The sequence below is a fragment of the Lagopus muta genome, chromosome 5, assembly GCF_023343835.1.
Source record: "Lagopus muta isolate bLagMut1 chromosome 5, bLagMut1 primary, whole genome shotgun sequence".
Lineage (NCBI taxonomy): Eukaryota > Metazoa > Chordata > Aves > Galliformes > Phasianidae > Lagopus > Lagopus muta.
The window spans coordinates 55,034,488-55,052,243 of record NC_064437.1 but is presented as its reverse complement, the minus strand read 5'-3'; the positions used below and the strand labels follow the sequence as shown (position 1 = coordinate 55,052,243).

Below are 17,756 nucleotides of genomic sequence, written 5' to 3'. Positions count from 1 at the left end.
TTCATGTTTATTAAACGTAATACTACAGCAGGGAAGGCAGTCGAGGCTCAGACATTAGCCTGAGCAAGACACAAAGCTACAGTCACACGTTTGACTCCTCCTTTCGTGATTCCTTTGAAACCCCTGCGGCACTTTCTGTAGGGTAACCTCCATATTTATGCATAAAACAAGATTTAATGAAAAGCTTTTTGTTTTTTTCCCCCCAAGATAGTGAGACGGATTTCATACCACCAAAATACCTTCCAAATTCTTAAGATTTTGCTGAGTTATTTCTTTTAGTGGAAAAAAACTATCATTGGTGGGTATTAAGGAAAAGGGTTTGAATGGAATTTTATTCTGAGATGTAATTGTTGTTCACGTAAAAAAAAATTCACATGGCTAGAAAGAAAGAAACATTAATCTGAGCTCAATCAGAAAGTGCCATTTTGGCAAAATTAGAGCAATGCATTTTGCTTGAGGTTAAACTGTGTGTTATTTAACACACATCCTGCCAGCCAATTCAGCTTCACTTTTCCTTCCATTCGCATTTTCACAGGTCAAAGATGTTACTCAGCGTAGGGCTCATCACCCCACAGTCACTGAGCCGAGATGCACCTGACACTGCCTGACTCACACACACACAAAGAGAGTCAAATAAAACTGTTCTCCTTGCTGAGACTATCACCTCCTTGGCAGCAATGACACAGAACAGAAAATAAAGTTCTCCTATTTGGAAGCTCTAGTTAATCTCTGCTCTGATCCTACCTTTCTCCACTGCCAGAAACCACTGCCTCCTCTCTGCAAGCACACACGATATCAAAGCTGTGAAGCTCGAGGGGTTTACTCTGCCCAGTGACATTAGCACATCAGCCCAGATGTGCATTCACAACAGCGAAGCACTCTGCTCTCTTTGGCATGGGTTTCACTCTGTCTGAGGCAAAGTAGCACACACTAAGAAATGCATCGTAAGTACAGGTGCCCAACAACTTGGAGGGAAATCACACAAAGGTAATAAAAAGTGACCCAAGGAGATAGATTCCAAGAAGAATTGAATGCACAGTTTCTCCAGAGATTGGAAAAAGCAAATGCAGAATTGCCTATCCATATGTAAACGGCTTAACACCAAGCAAATGGGAACTCTGACAGGATTTAAACTAAATTACTCAGAAAAAGAGGTAAAATTAAGAAGTTAATATAAAGAACAGGCTGGTATGAATGAAAATGCAAAGACTCATATTACCAAGCCTTAGAGAACATTCCTAGAGAGAGTTCCCAGAATTGCAAATACTAATTTTTAATAATTTCCTTTCCAGTTTATAGCTAGTTTTACTACTTCAAATGACAATACAGTCTGCAAAGGGACAAGAGAGACACATTCTTCCCTCTGCCTGTTAAAAGTCCTATAAGCCAGGAAGAATGGCACAACAATATCTCCCTCCACTTCCTCCAGCTGCATTGTGCTGGTTGAGCCTTATAGCATGTATCTACAGACAGCTACAGGACACTGTGCTGTGCCTTTTGGTCATGGATAGGTGCTAAGTGCAATCCAAGAAGGTTTCTGGGAAACTACAACGAATGAATGGTCACTATCTAGGAGATGTACAGGTCCTGCACTGGGACCTTACTTTTATGTAAAATTCTGGTCTCCCAGACGCATCCTGGCCTTGATCCCATGCAGTATAGTGAGCAGAGCAAAGCCCACTATAGCCAATGGCAGTCTGGTGCCCCTCGAAACTGGACACAAATGCTGCTTGTAGGTCGACTATGACTGTGAAACAACTTCTATGAGTAAAAATGCTATAAAAGGTAGAAAACTTTAGCTTCTCATCATGCTGAAGGTGCAGGTTTAGTCCAACAACTACCATCTTCTACTCAAACATCCCAGCTCTTGCATCAACTTCTACAATTCATCTAGGCCATCTTTATTACCTCGCATTTATCATATCTCATCCAGGAAAACTAAAATTTAAGATGGAACGGCCATTAAGTCTTGCTTTGTTGAATGCCTCAAGTGCCAAAGCAATCTTTTTTCTATGAGTATGAATAAATTATATAATAAAGAAACAGTTCCTCAGCTTCACCCTCCTTCTACTCAATCAGCTCTGTTCTCTGCCAGCTGCTCGGCTGGCTTGGAAATGTTCTTAAGTGTTCTTCTCAATGTAGCACTCTTAAAATGTGGTGGAGAAATTCTCCCTTATACCCTAAACATTCTTCCTTATACCCAGTCTCATAGAAAACAAGAGACAGTGTCCCTCCTGGGCTCCACAGTGCTTCAGTTCATCCTCATCCAAACACGCAGAGCTGGATAAGTATCACCCACGCAGAAGCATGAAGGGCAGCATAGAGATGTTTACAGGAGGAACCCAAATGAACAGCATCACTGCAAATGTCAACCACCATCAGGAACAATTTAGCTTGACAGCTGTAGCTGAAACTGTCACTGCACCGAGGCATCACTGCCAGAAAAATCACCAAATGAGAAACTTGCATGTTTCAGGGATCTCCTAGGGCTATTGGGCATACACCATTTACACTGTCATCCCTGATTCATCCATCATCCAGTTCCTGCAATCATACAGTGGAAAAATGTGCCTTTCGAATGAGTGAATCTGCAATGGCAAATCATACAACAAAAAGGATGTTCCTAACTAACGTCTTTTATGTGACTATACTTAAACACAACCCCATTTATTTCAAACTCTAGGTACCTTCAATGTACTTCATAGAGCAGGGGCATGAAGGGGGGCATGGAAAGCAAGCCTGATCCAAGCCAACAAGCATAGTCTACAATGAGTTAATCAATATAGAGCAACATTAACTCCTGAAGGCAGCCACACTTCTCAGTGATTGTACAGCATAATTCTTAGAATAAGGGAAAGCTGCAGAGAAAGAACAAAGCAGCCTTCTCCATGCTGTCAATAGATAAAAACACAGGTCACCTAGATAGGGAACAGCAGGCTTGATTTTGCAGCAGGCCTCTTTCATGTTTGTCACATCCATGCCGCTGAGTATGCATGCATAGATCTTGTGGACTTACACTGAGATCTAGGGAAATCAACTGGCCTGCAGCAAGAGCTGTAAGAGGACAAAACTAGAGTCCTGACTTGGCAACAAAACTTTTGATTACACTATTGTGCTCCTGCTATATGGCAGGAAAGCCCCCCTGGGTACACTGTATTCTGCTAACGCATTATTTGTGCGTGCTGTTTTCTCTTCAACACTGCAAATATAAAAATGTGCCAAATTTGGATGGTCTATGATGACTGAATTTCTGGCAAAAAATGAGATGCCCAAGGTAGGAGGCTGTGGGTAGAATTAGGTTTTCTTCCTTTGCTGTAAAGAAACCCAAGAATTTTCTACAAAGCTTTGAGTTTTATTGCTTGTTTTGTTTTTACCATTTGTCCTTTTCTCAAAAATTTCATTCCTCATTTTGGTCCCCCAGCTCCTCCTTTTATCACACCCACTACACTTTGGATGTACCAAAATATTACTGCAACATGCCCTAACTTTCATTTTATAGCCACCCATGGTCCTATAAAAATCAATTGAACACAAACCCAAAGAATTTTATTATAGAGGAAGAACATCTTGTAAGTGCCACAAAACTGCTGTGGGGCTTCTACTGCAGAAGTCCAAACTTGCACACAGATATGCACACCTGCTAATAAGCAATCCATTAGTCTTCCCCCAGACAATGTATGTGGAAGACCAGGTTCAAACGCAGACCAAAATGGAACTGAAGACAAGCAACATTTGCAGTGATGAATAAAGAGCTCTCTTTCAAGAGTAAATGGACCACAGCAGAATAATGCTGGAATCAGATTATGGAAATCTTGGCCTTTACTTGTTTATTTGTTTTTCTTTAGAGATAGAACTTCTAGTCTTCGTAACAAGAAAATATTTGAAAAATATCATTTCCAACCTATCCTTAGTCACAGAAGCATCAGAAGAAACCTAAGAGATGACAGCCAGAATTACTCAAACACATTCCAGATTTTTTTTCTGCCCAATTTGATACCAGTTCATGACTTCTAAGATCCTGGGATTAGTAACCCTGAGGTGCTAAACCAGAAAATCCATGTACTGGTCTACTTTTTCACCACTGAGGCAACAAACACAAAATGCTGACACCCACACTGCATTACCAATGACAGCATGTGACTTTGAAACAACCCTGCTCACTGAGGGTCAAAAGACTTCAGGCTGTGCCCCTGGCAAGTTTATGCTCCAGAATAGCACTGGTTACATGCAGCTACTAAGAGAAGGGAAACATACCAGCCAAGATGAATTTCCATATATCAAGCTTCAGCAATGGAAACAAATAGTCTCCTTTGCATAAGCAACAGCTTAACACACAGGCAGATGAGCCCACCAGGGACTCCGTATCTCTCAGCAGACTGATTTTTTGGAAAAAAAACCTGCACACTGAAAGGAGTAAACTACATTTATCTTGTTTTCTCTAGGGAACAGAATACAATGCAAGTTTTCAGGCCAGATCTTCCAGACTTACATCAGTATTTTCCTGCTAAAAATCAATGGACCCATATTCAATTTCAGCTGCTACATATGTGACTGCATGCGCCTTTTGTAAACCAGCTCAGGTGTGCTATTAGATCAGGTCATGGTCCATTTATCTGCTGAAACCAAACACTGGAGGCAGAGATGGTTTGGAGTGATTCACTAAGAGGAGAGAGACAGAGAAATCTATTTGTGAAGAAAAATCTAAAACAGAACTGGGGCCACATACCAGCTTCCAGTATTACAGAGATCTGCTTCACACAATAGCCACTAAATTATTTGAAATGAAATGTGTGAGCTTTTTAGTATACTGCTGTGCTACTACATAAACAAAGGGCCCTCTCTGCCCTGTGGTACATTTACAATTACAGCATCTGCTGGCATGAAATTCCCACACAGAGCTCTTATCTGAACTGTGTTGGAAATTCCACCAGTGTAGGAAGCCTGGGGAGAAATGAGGTTGCAAGAGGGACTCCTATAACTTTCCAGAGGGTCATCCATGCCAGTGGAAAGGAAAACAACATGATTTAGGAAACTTGGGTAAGTTCACAGCTGCTACTTGTCATCTGGCTGAGCTTCCACAACTCACTACACCTTCCTGTTCTTTATTATCGCTCTAAATTTCTCATTGCCTCACCTACTGTACCTCTGTATTGGCAATGATAAGGCTGTATCTCCTGAGCCATTCAAGCTTCCTTCTCCTGACAGTGGAAGGCAACATGACATGGGCAGGACAGTGATAACACAGGCAACTCCTAGGTAAACCAGATGATTCTTTCTGGTCATGGGATGAAGGGAGCTGCTAAGGACTGCACGGTGCAATACTCACCAGGGCATCCCAGGGTTTAGTAAATCCAGTTGCACTTCAGAGAAGAGTGGTAGAGAGGAAATGTCAGCTCCTGTCTAAGAACTTTTTGTGGAGTTTGTTTTGTTGGCTGTCAGATACGCACCTGCCATCTGTATTAACAGACTTACAGAAGATAGTAGTACAGATATGATACAGTAAGAGTGTTCTGTTAAATGAATGTGCCATGCCCAGCAGCAAAGAACGAGGAAGGTACTACCATCATAGCAATGGACTCTCAAAAGAAATAAAATCAGAGATTTCTGTGTGCTCTAAGGTCAACTTGTGTGATCTGATGGCTAAGCTAGGCCCTGTGCAACTGTATCAGCTTTTAAATCAATTGTGACTTAAAAGTACTATAGCAGCTAGAAGCAACGTAGTAGGAAGGACTTTGTTTCTTAATACTGCTAACTACAGCCAAGGCTCTGCACTGGGCTCAAGACTGTATACATAGTAATGGTTCCCATCATTGGACAGTTCACTTAACCCCTTCCCCCAGTACTAACATTGTTCTACAAATATGCTAAGGGTTCAGCAGCTGTTAATAAGAAGCAGAAACAGCCCTGAGTTAGAGATAAAAGTGAGAGCAAAGGAAAGCCTGCTACTCCCACTCCTGACTGTAAGGTTCCCAGTCTGACACATAGAAATGCACCCTAACAGACTGCCCCATTTCTTGGTCAGTGATCATGTAGAAAATAACCATGTGCAGGTGCATGCATGGTGGGGACACCACCTTCTCCCCTCAACATAATTCATAACTGTTTAGCTGAAGCTAAACAAGCAAGGGCACTGGTCTATCCTACCCCAGTCATCCATCTTGGATGACTTTAAAAATGAAAGTATTGTCTTGATTAAGTGGCCCACTTTCATCCTAATGTGCAACGCTTCTAAATAGAGAGGTCTAGTATTGTCAAGGCAATGTGCAAATACTAATTAATGCCACCATTATCCAGACAGAAAGAATCGTCCCTGTTGGGCAGACTTCCCATAGTTCTCAGCTGTCTGAATCACTGACAGTAAAAGGAGCTTCTGGGCCCCTGATCCTTCTTGGTAACACATGATCCTTCCCGTTTAAAAAAACATAACAGCTTTTCAACTGTCACTTGCAAGAAAGCACACTTGGTTGGAGGGAATTAAATGGCGTCCCTCTGTATTCAGTTCTACATGCCTCTGGTCATGTTTTCAGTTGCTCCCAGATGCATCTTCCCCCAGGCTATGGCTTTAATGTCCTGAACTGTTAAAGAAACATGAGAGTATAGCAAAATCCATAAGAGAGAAACTACTTAAAATGCCAACACTAAAAGCCCTTATGCCCACGTTACTTGTATGTCTTTGCAGGCTCTTTGCAATAGCAGAAGACTGTCTTTATAACCACTTCACACCCTAATTTGTAAAGGCGGACTCATTTACTGGCATTAATCCAGGAAAGCACTTATGCAAACCTCTTAAAGGTAGGTCCAAACTAAAGCATTTGACTGCTCTGACATCAGGCAGGATTACCTTTTTTAATACTAAATTCTACATTTTATAGGTAGTGCTATTCAAAGTGACATTTTGATGACAATTCACAGAAGTCAGTGTTCATTCTCATAAGCAGATTTCTTTCTAGTATTTTTGATAAAATTGATCTTGTTGTTCCTGGGCCTGGAATAGTCAATAGCACTTCTAAACTCCAGCATCACAGTGAGTTATTTCAGTGACAGAAAAGGACACCAGACTAAAGGTTTCCATGGTCAGCATCAGCAGACATTTAAGTGGAATCAACAGTTGAATTGTGCTCATTCTGCAGCTGGAAGTAATATCCCTAATTGCACTCCATGAGTTTTAGAGGAGACTTATTGGTGCCACCACACCAGGCAAAAATAGGAAAAAATAAAAGGAAAAAAATAAAGGTCAGGGAAACCTGACTGGATTCATTTAATTCCACTGAAGCAGTCTAGTAGTTAAGCTATACCTACACAAATTAATCCCAGTATAGAGGAACAAAAGACTGAGAATATCATCATTATTTCCATGTATTGTTTGCTCCCTCCTCCAACGAAGGAGATCAGTATATTCCATAGGCATAATAGCAGGAACTGGAAAACTCAACTTTTTTTGCTTTGTTCATATTGGAATCGTATCCCATGTAACCCAGACATCTGGGTTAATTTCATATCCCTTAATCTCAGATATCTATATGACAAATATTTCTATCCGAGCAATACAAAGTTACTTCCCTGACAGTCAGATGAATTCTAGCCTATACAATATGGCCTAAGGTACCATATTCTAAAATAGTCACCTACATTTGGTCCCAAAAATCAATAAACACTATCCAGTAGATCACCAACTACTGCACACAGCCCTGGCACCCAATTCACGTGTACATTGCTACATTTTAGATCCCTACAGTAAGGTAAAATAAATCATATTCTGATGCTCTTATTTTTCTACCTACTCCATTACCTCGTATTTATTCCCATCTGCTGTATTTATAGCCACCCTTGCCACACTTAGGCTTCAGATAAAATCAATATACTGTTATGATTTAGCATTGTCCAGGAATAAAACATGGGATCCTTCTATCTTACACAATAAACTGGGTTCCTTCAGCAGCAGAGCACATTTAAGCATCGAATGTGTCTTACTCCATTTATCTCTATATTTTCCTTTTCAAAGTAAAACCTGTTCATGAAATATCTATAACATAAATAAAAAGCAATAAGAAAGGCTGTTCTGGCTAAATCAAGTTTCGTGAGCAGTTACTTTCTTTTCACCACCACAAATCATCACAAGCCCAAAGTTCACTATTTCGCTAGGACAAAATTCACTGAGCATTTCTGAAGTGGAGCCAACGTTGCATAATTTAATTTCTCATCTCCTATTAAAACTGCCAGGCTTACCATAATCAGAGTGAAAAATGAAGACTCATACATCTTCTTTCTGACAGTAATGCCCATCAGTGCTTCAAACGCAAACAATTGTAACATTTGACTTTATAAAAATTACCTGGTGCACCAACATCACTTAATTAAATCATTTAAAAACTACTTTTGTTACATTTAATGAATGATATATTATACTGCAATGAAACATGCAGCAATACAAATACTTCACAATGCTAACAATTAAGGCTCACTTCACTTACAGCAATTGACAACACAAGTGCTCCTCATTTCATTCAGTTTGTGCATTCCAAATGAACTGGTTAGCAAAAAGGGTGCTTCTTTGCTAATGAGTTTTGTAATCAAGGCATCTATTTTAATTTCAAATTGGCTAGATTGGGGAAAATTGCTCAACTAAATGACTGGTTCTAATTAGGATTATAAAAATATTCATCATGCAGTAGAATTAGTGCGAGGTCTTGATTTCCCTAAATTTGCATATAGCTTTGGTTTAAGAGTGGAAAAAAAACCTGATAAATTGTCTTCCTTCTAATGAATTGAACAAATACTATATCTGTTTTAGTCTCCTTTCATTTAAAGGCACTGATACATATTCATGATTTGTAAATGAAGTTAAGTGATTTCAATTCTTCAGTTCATCACCATATTGAAGAAGAGACTTCTGCAAATTGCCTTTAAATATTCCCAATCTCAAGGGTTTAGTGCCTTAAAAGAAGAAAGAAAAAAAAAAAAAATGAAAAGAAAGAAAATAAAAGAAAAAGAGAAAAAGAAAAAGAAAGAAGAAAGAAGGAAAAGAAAAAAAGGAAACCTGACTAACATTTCAGTTTATCTGTTTGATGGAGTTCTGCCTGCCTGGAAGAGCTGCTGGCAGGTGTCTTGTCCAGCGAAGGACACACGATGCGTTTGTAGAACCTGACGTTGTCAGAAGAGCATTCAAAAGGCAAAGAGATAAAAGGCGTATTTGTGGTTAAGTCATGGGAACAGGACTCAATCTGGATTCAATCTCTGACTTTGTTACAACCCTCAGTAGTAGTTAGGCAATGAAACACTTTAATGACCTGTGCCTGAATACACTATAGATGCTCTGGGGACAACGCTTTGTCTGTCAGCTTTATGTTTAATTGCAAGTTCTCTGGGGCAGGGATTGCTTTACTGTGAATGTGTAATACAATGGATCAGTCAGCACAGTAGGAATTTCTAAGAGCAGTTACTGTAACGCGACTTGTATTAACTATGTAACACTAAGTGTCACTTGACAGAAGAGTCACATACATTATCTCATTCCTCAGTAAGATAGGCCTGTAGGAGTAATTGTTATTATGGCAGCTTCCTCAATTCCTTTCCCCTTTGGGTGAAGAGAAGAATGCGGTAGGTGTGCCTCCAGCTTCACTCTGCAGAGTGCTCAAATACCAGTGTGATTGGTACAGTATAAATTGGAAAGCTGAGCATTGTATCCACAGGACTGGAACCACAGCCATCATGCTCTTCAGTTGTCAATGAGCCATGATGAGAAATTAGCCCCAGTGTGTTCTCTCACATCATACAGTGAAATCGTGATTCTAACGGGAGAGTTCATGCAAGAGCAGAGAGAGCTTATTTTCCTTGTTAAATATAACGTTCACATCTTGCTAAGAAAAGCTGAGTTATACCCAAGAGGATCAGTTTCAAGCCATTGCTGATAAAAGGAGAGGTAGCTCTCACCTCTGACAACCACAATTACATCTACATTTCAGTGCTGGGATTGCTGCCGAGGACCAGGTGACAGTTGTGGGTGCCTGCTGATTTATATTACACTGACATGTGGTACAGCCACCAGCCCAGATTTCTTCATCATCTCCACACCTCAGTTCCCGAGGAAAGAAAACGTGAAGGGTTTGATCTGGAGTCACATCTGATTTTGGACGTGCAGCAGCACAGACAGCTCAATCTCAGTGTGCAACTGTTAGCCTAGAAACACATTTCAGCTTCAAGTGCAATATTCTCCCCTGAACACAACCCTGAGGTCTCCTAAGATGAAGAGTCGGGGCATCCTCTGGAAATAAAGCAGAATACAGCTCAAAACCTCTGTGCTAGTGAAGCTGAGCTGAGCAGATGGAGCAGAAGCTAAGCCCCAAACCCTGCAGTGCAGGCTTCTGAGGGACAAGGAATAAGGGTCCCTTAAAGGGACTGAGGGCTTTCTTCACATCCCAGCTCAGTAATTTACTATGACAGGGAAAGAGGAGATGAGAAACTGTCTCATTCTCATTGTGGGTATACATATAAAAATATATTTCTTTATATAACTCCACAAAGCAGAAAGCCTGGAACAAGGTGCCTAAACTTCCTCTCAGTAAATTGCATTAAATTTCTGGCAAAAACAAAGAGACAAATAAAACCCCCTTAGCTGTCCCACATTTTATCTGGAGCCTGGGCTCGAACTCCAGGGGAGAATTTCACCTAGCAGCAGGGAGGCACTGCCTTAGTGGCTCTATGTTTGTATGCCTGGGCAATTAAAACTCTCCCACATAATGCCAGCATTATCTGTGATCCTTTTTGATAGATTCAGCACCATCTAATCCAGATAGTCAGGGCTCTAACATGCACCACATCTAATTTTTTAGATCATAACTTGCCAGATGTCTTCAGTATTTGACATCTCCCCAGCCAGACTGATCTTGTCTGCCAGGTGCAATTTGTTGATACAGCAAAGCGTTATCTTACCCATGTTATTTATCATCTCATTCAAAGTGATATAAAGACACCCACTTTCTTTCATTCACTTCCTCCTGAAGATTAAACACTATGGAGCAATAAGTCAATAAGTTGCTTGCCTAACTCCTTGTTTATCTAATTCTCTCAAACAGGGAATTTCATGTGGTGTGGCATTGAACTAGGCAGTCTCCCACCTATTCCCAATAGGCTCACAATCACAATTAAGCATGTTGGCCTGAACAAGACAGAGAGAACTGTATCTCTTTGCAGTTGTATCTTAACAATAATGATTTGAAACATTTTAAATTTCTCTCTAAATCCCCAGTACTATTTCTCTCTCTTTAAGAATTCCTTCAACACACATTTATGCATGAGGGCTGTGCAAGCCACTCTGAAAGAAATGTCAGAGCCACTGTGAGTTCAATTTCCTGAAACTGGAAACTCCTCTGCCTGTTACCACCTCCAGATTCATTCCACAGAAAGGAAATGCATGAGGTTAGAATTAATTGATACCTTCAATAGGTGAAACAAACTGCACAGCATTTGAAATACTAGTATTAGAAAAGTAAATTGCTTTTCATCAAGAGATGATACGAGAAGAACAATATGGCCTGGCCAAATTCTTAAAAAGTAAGGTAGAGGAGTAACTATATTCCACACAACATAGGGTAAATGTGTAACAACCCTTCAAAAGGGTCACAAAGTTCTGTATTATTCCACATATTCATTAGTATTTTAGACTAGTGAATACACTTTCAAAACTGGCAGAAATCAATTTGGAAGGGACAGTACATCTGTTAGAGAAACGAATTCAAAATGTGTTGGATTTTATTTGGTTGGTTGGGTTTTATCAACTAGAGAAATAGTCTAATATGCAAAGGTTAGCTAAAACTAGGGAGGTCTGCTTAGGACAAAGAACTGATTTCAAAAGTTTTGATAGAGCTATCAGTGAGAAAACATCAGGAAAATATTCTAGTGGGAAAGTCCAAAATATTGAGCAATTTTACTTCACACAAAAGCATTGTTTCCTATTTTAACAGACAAAATAATTTTAAAATCTAATCTAAACAGTGATCCAACAGATTGTAGGGCACCAGCTGTAGATTTTTCATTATGTTATAGAGAACAAGTTACTCGGGGAAATGTATTTTCAGATTCATTCTTTTGAATTTCTAAGTTTACCAAAGCTTCCTTACAACATATTACTTCAAATTGAAAGAAAATAAAGCTAATATTAATTTGAAAGTTATCTCTAGGCTGAGAAGTGAAATGAAATTTGCAAACTTGTTTACACATTCGAGAGAGGATGGATTAGTTCCTCCTTTAGCGATTTCTAATGTTGGGAGTCAAATTGTATTTGGTGAGTTTTCAAATTTATTTGGTGTGTTTTAACTCTGCCTCAAAAGCAATCATTATAAATACATTTTAAAGGTCATGCACACTTCTAAAGCTTAAAGGAGGGAGGATTTTGTAGGAGTGACTACAACACTGATCTTAAAGCAGTCCAGTGACTTTCACTGGCATCTTTCTGATCACACTCTGTGGATGAGCATTAGCTGCAGGTTCTAGGCTAATTATAAACTTTTTTTTTTTCTTTTTTTTTTAATTCTCTGCATGTATTAAACTCAAAAGGTACCTATGGTTTTCTCAGCAAAGGGCTGCCCCTGGAAGTAAGAGGTATGCTTAAGAGCAGTTGTATTCACACCACCTGGGTTCACAAAGTAAGAAACCAAGCACAATCTAGTCTGTGCCAGCCAGGCAACAATTCAGTCTGGCAACTTCATGCTGCCTCACTTGATGCATCTTCCTGAATACTGAGGAAAAGTATCACGATTGGATTAGCATCATGTGTGCCCAGCAGGTCAAGGGATGTTATTCTCACCCTCTACTCTGCCCTGGAGAGGCCATATCTTGAGTACTGTGTCCAGGTCTGCACTCTTCAGTTCAAGAAAGACTGGCAACTTCCAGAAGTAGTCGAGCAGAGGGTCACAGAGATGACAAGGGGCTTGGAGCATCCCTTATGACAAAATGTTGAGATACGTAGGAGTGTTCCATCTGGAGAAGACTGAAGGGGGATCTTACCAATGCTTATAAATACCTAATGGGCAGGAGCCAAGTGGGCGGAACCAGGCTCTTTTCAGTGGTGCCTAATGAGAAGATAGGCAATGGGCACAAGCCGCATCATAAAGAGTTCCATACAAGCAACAGGAAGAACTTTTTTACTTTGAGGGTGATAGAACACTGGAACAAAGTGCTCAGAGAGGTCTTAGAATCTCCTTCCCTGGAGATATTCAAAATCCATCTGACCACTTTCCTGTGTAAAGAACCTGCTTTAACAAAAGGTAAGACTGGATGATTTCCAGAGATCCCTTCCAACCCCTACAACTCTGTGTGAACATAAACGAATACAAAGACAAATGTAAAGACAAAGTGTGAACTTCATGTAGCTTCATTTCACTTTGACAGCCTACACCATCTTTGTGCTTTTACACTGTGGACAGATTTGTTCAGTTCGCAGGATAAAACACAAGCAACCCCCGGGATGTTCTAATTTGCACTTCATTTTTCTTCTCTCTCTTCTGAGCACATGAGAACAGCTGAGGTGAACCACACTCTCCAGATATGAATTACTTTGAAGGAGCAGGAGCAAAAATTCTCTCGAGCCATTAGTGCAGTAATTAACACCTTACAGGAAAGCATATGTATTTGAACACACATGCTTCGTATTTTGATTTATTTTTCCACTGGCTAATATGGAGGGGGAAAAAAAAAACCAAAACCAAAACAACAAAACCACAGAGCACTGGAAATAGAAGTACAGTGTTAAAACCAAAGAGCAGATGCTTCACATTCACTACAGCTGGATCTCTTTGCAAACACATATCCAGCACATTATATCTGGCTTCTCACATCCATGCATGCCTCACCAGCTGCCTGTTTCTTTCAGCACTGTCTTTATACAAACTCCAGTACCATTTAAAATCTTTACATCCAGTTTAAAAATGGCATCAAATCATTCCATGACATCAGACAAATAGACTGGTCGTTCTAGCTTCCTTCAAAATCCTGCTTACACTGAACATCTGAATGCAGAAAACTATTTGACATTTGACTAACTCCTTCTTACTGTAAGCATTTGATAGTATGAAAGGAGTCTATTTGCAATAGCTCTGTGCTTGCAAATGTCACTCAAGCATCATCAGTAGCCAAGCAGCAAACCACCTGGTGCCTGCCACAGCATTCTGTTTACAAGGGGAGGGAAAGGTTACATTGGGATGTACAGCACCAGTACATTATGTGATTGTATCCTCAATCTTTGGTAAAGATTTATAGTAGCCTTTCAAAGGAAGTACTGTCAAACAGGAAACACAAAGATTCAGGAGTTTTGCCCTAAACCAAGGATGTGAGATTGTCTAATATAAAAGCCTGACTGATAGCTGTAAGAAGTGAAGGTCCCTCCCAAAACATGCACACATACTTGACAGATTAATGCAAAAAACTTAAATGATCTCCTCAGCAAGTTTTTACTTCTTTCCACAGTCTAAAGATGACAGAAACTGAAAACAGAAAAGAAAAACTTGACAGGCTTTAAGCCTTCTAAAATCTTCTTGATAATCTGGCCTATGCTGTAGCTTTGCATTGAAGTAGGGACTACTGTTCCAGAAGTGGAGCCACACTTACATGTCACACTGCACTCACATTGCTCAGCATCTTTCAAGATACATAAACACCATATCAGAGGAGACAAAGGTCAAAGAAGCAGACATAAGAGTTGTCTCCCTAACAAAAGCACTGTAAAGTGGCTTAATAAGAGGCACAGCAGAATCCTTCATCTGTTGCTGCTCACTGATTTCCAGATTAATGAACTTCAGTACGCAAGCAGAAAGCTTTGTACACAACAGCCAGCTGTTGTGAGCTGACTCGGTGCTCAATGCTCACAGACAGCACAGCTATCACTAAGAGCTACAAACAAACAGCTTTTAGAACAGCTCCATATCTCATGCCAAACATATGAAAGAAGAGAAGAATCTGACTATTACCACTACTGAAGTTTCCATACCCATCGTGATTGCCACACAATTCCTTTTAGCAAGCTGGTTTTGTCACTTGAGTGAGTTTTGAACATATCTAAACCTGCAAGGTGAGAGCATCAAAGGACATCATAATTTCTATACATTCTCTGGAAACATTTGGTTCTAGACACTATTTTAAACACCTGGCTCAAGTATCGCTGAAACATGAAATCAATTGCTCACCTTTTGATCCAGACTGTAGGCCAGGATCCACTCCTCCTGCTTGGGGTGAAAGAGCAGACTTTGGATATAGAAGTTCAGACGGTACTTCTGGTATGTAGCTCCTTCATCAGAGCTGATGAGAATGCTGCTCTCAATGTCTGGATCACTGAGAAGCATGATCTAAAGAGGAAAATGGAAGGAATAATGAATGTGTGAATGGAAAAGTAAAGCTGAACGTCATTTGACAGCTCTAATTCGTATTACTCATATTCAGAATGTTGTTCCACAGTGTAAAGGGCCTACAGGATTTCCCAAATAACTTGTGTTTTCTAAATGTTTGGTTTCTATCCTGTTTGGTGATTCATCCACTGGTGAGATTGCAATTTCATTTTTTTTTTGTCCAAAAAAATCAGAAAGTCTAAGAATGAAAATGCCATTATGATATTACTTAGGCAGAGCAACTTGAGAGAGCCACATCTGGCTCTTCCTGGACCCTTTTTTAGTCTGTTGCTTCCCTCCAGAAATGAGGAATTTTCTCCCCAAAAGTAAACATGGAAGTCCTGAGGTTTCAGTCTCGTTACTTGGCAGTTCACAGAGCTACAGACAAGAGTATCACTTCATTGGAAATAGAATGACTATGTGGATCATCTGCTGGCACCTGAAATTAGTCCACAGGTGTGGGTGCAAGCATTGCTACATGACCTTATACATCACACTTCCAATCCATATATTAAGAGAAATCATATTTTCACTCATAAAGCACATAATTTTCCGCAAGTACAGGAAAGTGTATGACCTCAATTTGTACAAGGAAAAAACACCTTTGCACTTTTGATTTTAATTAGAAAATTATTAACGATATTTTAAAATGGGCTGATTCCACATTATCAGATGCCATGCTCTATGTAAATGTTATCAAGAAAAATGTTGTGGATACATTAACACCATCTTATTAACATCTGGAGAAAATAAAATCCCATTAAAGCAAATGCCAACACCATAAAATAAAGGCAAACAGTGGGAAATAAATTAGAGCCATGCTAAACACAGCAGGTTATTGATACGCTAGCTGAAACAAATATAGAAGCTGATTTTCAGCAGGAAAACAGATTCAGGAGCAGCCATTTCTAGATAGCTGTGAAATGATCAGCTAAATGCAATCCAAGGCAGTTTTGTTACATTTTCATGTCCAAATAAACTCTTCTCATCCAACTTCAAGACTATGAATTTTAGATGCATGAATTTTGACAGCGATTATTACAGAAGTTAGTTAAAAGGAATATCAAAATCCTTGGTCTGTTAGACCCTGATCAAGCAAAATAAATAAATAAATAAATAAATCAGGGTTTAACTTCAAATAGCTCATTGACTCCATGAAGTCACCAAGGAAATGAATATAATGCAAATTGTTTCTGATCCTTTCCATTAAGAAAAGTGCCTTTTAATCTAGAGCTGGAAGTTGTCCTAAGATGAAGCCACCTGTATGAATCCAGCTTGAGTTCACAGATCCTTCGGCACCTCTCATATTAGCAACTAGAAGCCTCACAAAGCAATCCCCACCTGCTCCCAGAGAACTGAAAATTGCTTCTGCAGAATGGAAGGCCCTAAGACTGCCAGCACAAGAAGTTATTCCAGGGAGTTGCTGCATTTAAAGAGAGGATAGTTTGGGAATAAAGATTTTTTTCACCTGATATCACAAAGTTACAAAGCTAATAACGAAGATTAAAAGGTGACTATTAGCTGTCCTATGCTCCTTATCCGAGGACAGAATTCTTAACAATTGCACAGACCTCACGTAGTAAAGATGTAAAACATCCACTCTGCCCTTTCACACATGATCCTCAACACACAGTTGGGAACTTCAAGAAATTGGTCAGATGAAGTCAAAAAAGCAATTTTTCCACCAGATGGAATGAACTGTTTGATTTTGTTAACCCTGGAAGCATAATAGTGGTTGCAAGATCACGCAATAAAACCTCTCAGCTAGGAAAATTAACAGTCAACCTTACTGGAAGATTAAAGGGAAAGCTAAAATAGATTAACAGATCTTGTTGCAAGTGCCATCACATTAGTCACAAACCATCCCTCAGTCAGCGCTTGATATCAACACAGCAAAAATTCTTCTCCAATGTTTTCAAATGGAAAATGGAATGACAACACACACAACAACCCTGTTAGCACTCACTCTTCCAGGAAAAAGCTGATTAAACACAAAGCAGGAGGTTCAAAGTGAGAAATAAAAGGCCACTGTTGCGAAGCAAGGACAGGTTCACAGTTTTGTTCAAGAGAGTTGTGGCAAACAGGATGTGGCTTTACGTTACTATTGCTTATCTCTTCTCTGCTGGAAGTTACTGGGAGGTGATGGGAAAACTTTTGGAAGGGGAAATAGCAGATATTTATCAAAGGCCCAAAACTGTCACTTCTCATTATGGAAACAAGGAGAAGGATCTGCCCCATGTGAGATTTAGATTAATTGCTTTTCATTAAGAGCCAATAAACAAACTCTGGTCAGAATGAGCATTTCTGCCAGCACCCTGTGTTGCCATTTATAATTGCCATAAGGAAGAGCAAAGGAGTACCAGAGAGTTGTCAAATGTAATT

The 17,756-nt window shown here is 39.8% G+C and overlaps 1 protein-coding gene across 6 annotated transcripts in view; it reads right to left on the bottom strand.

The window, feature by feature from the left end:
* The window catches only part of SORCS3 (sortilin related VPS10 domain containing receptor 3), a 271,002-nt gene that overhangs the window by 116,188 nt on the left and 137,058 nt on the right, over positions 1-17,756 (bottom strand). For all 6 annotated transcript variants that reach the window (XM_048945765.1, XM_048945769.1, XM_048945768.1 and 3 more), the window contains one exon: positions 15,177-15,335. In XM_048945765.1, the coding sequence (XP_048801722.1) occupies positions 15,177-15,335 (159 nt within the window). The remainder of the gene's footprint in view (positions 1-15,176; positions 15,336-17,756) is intronic.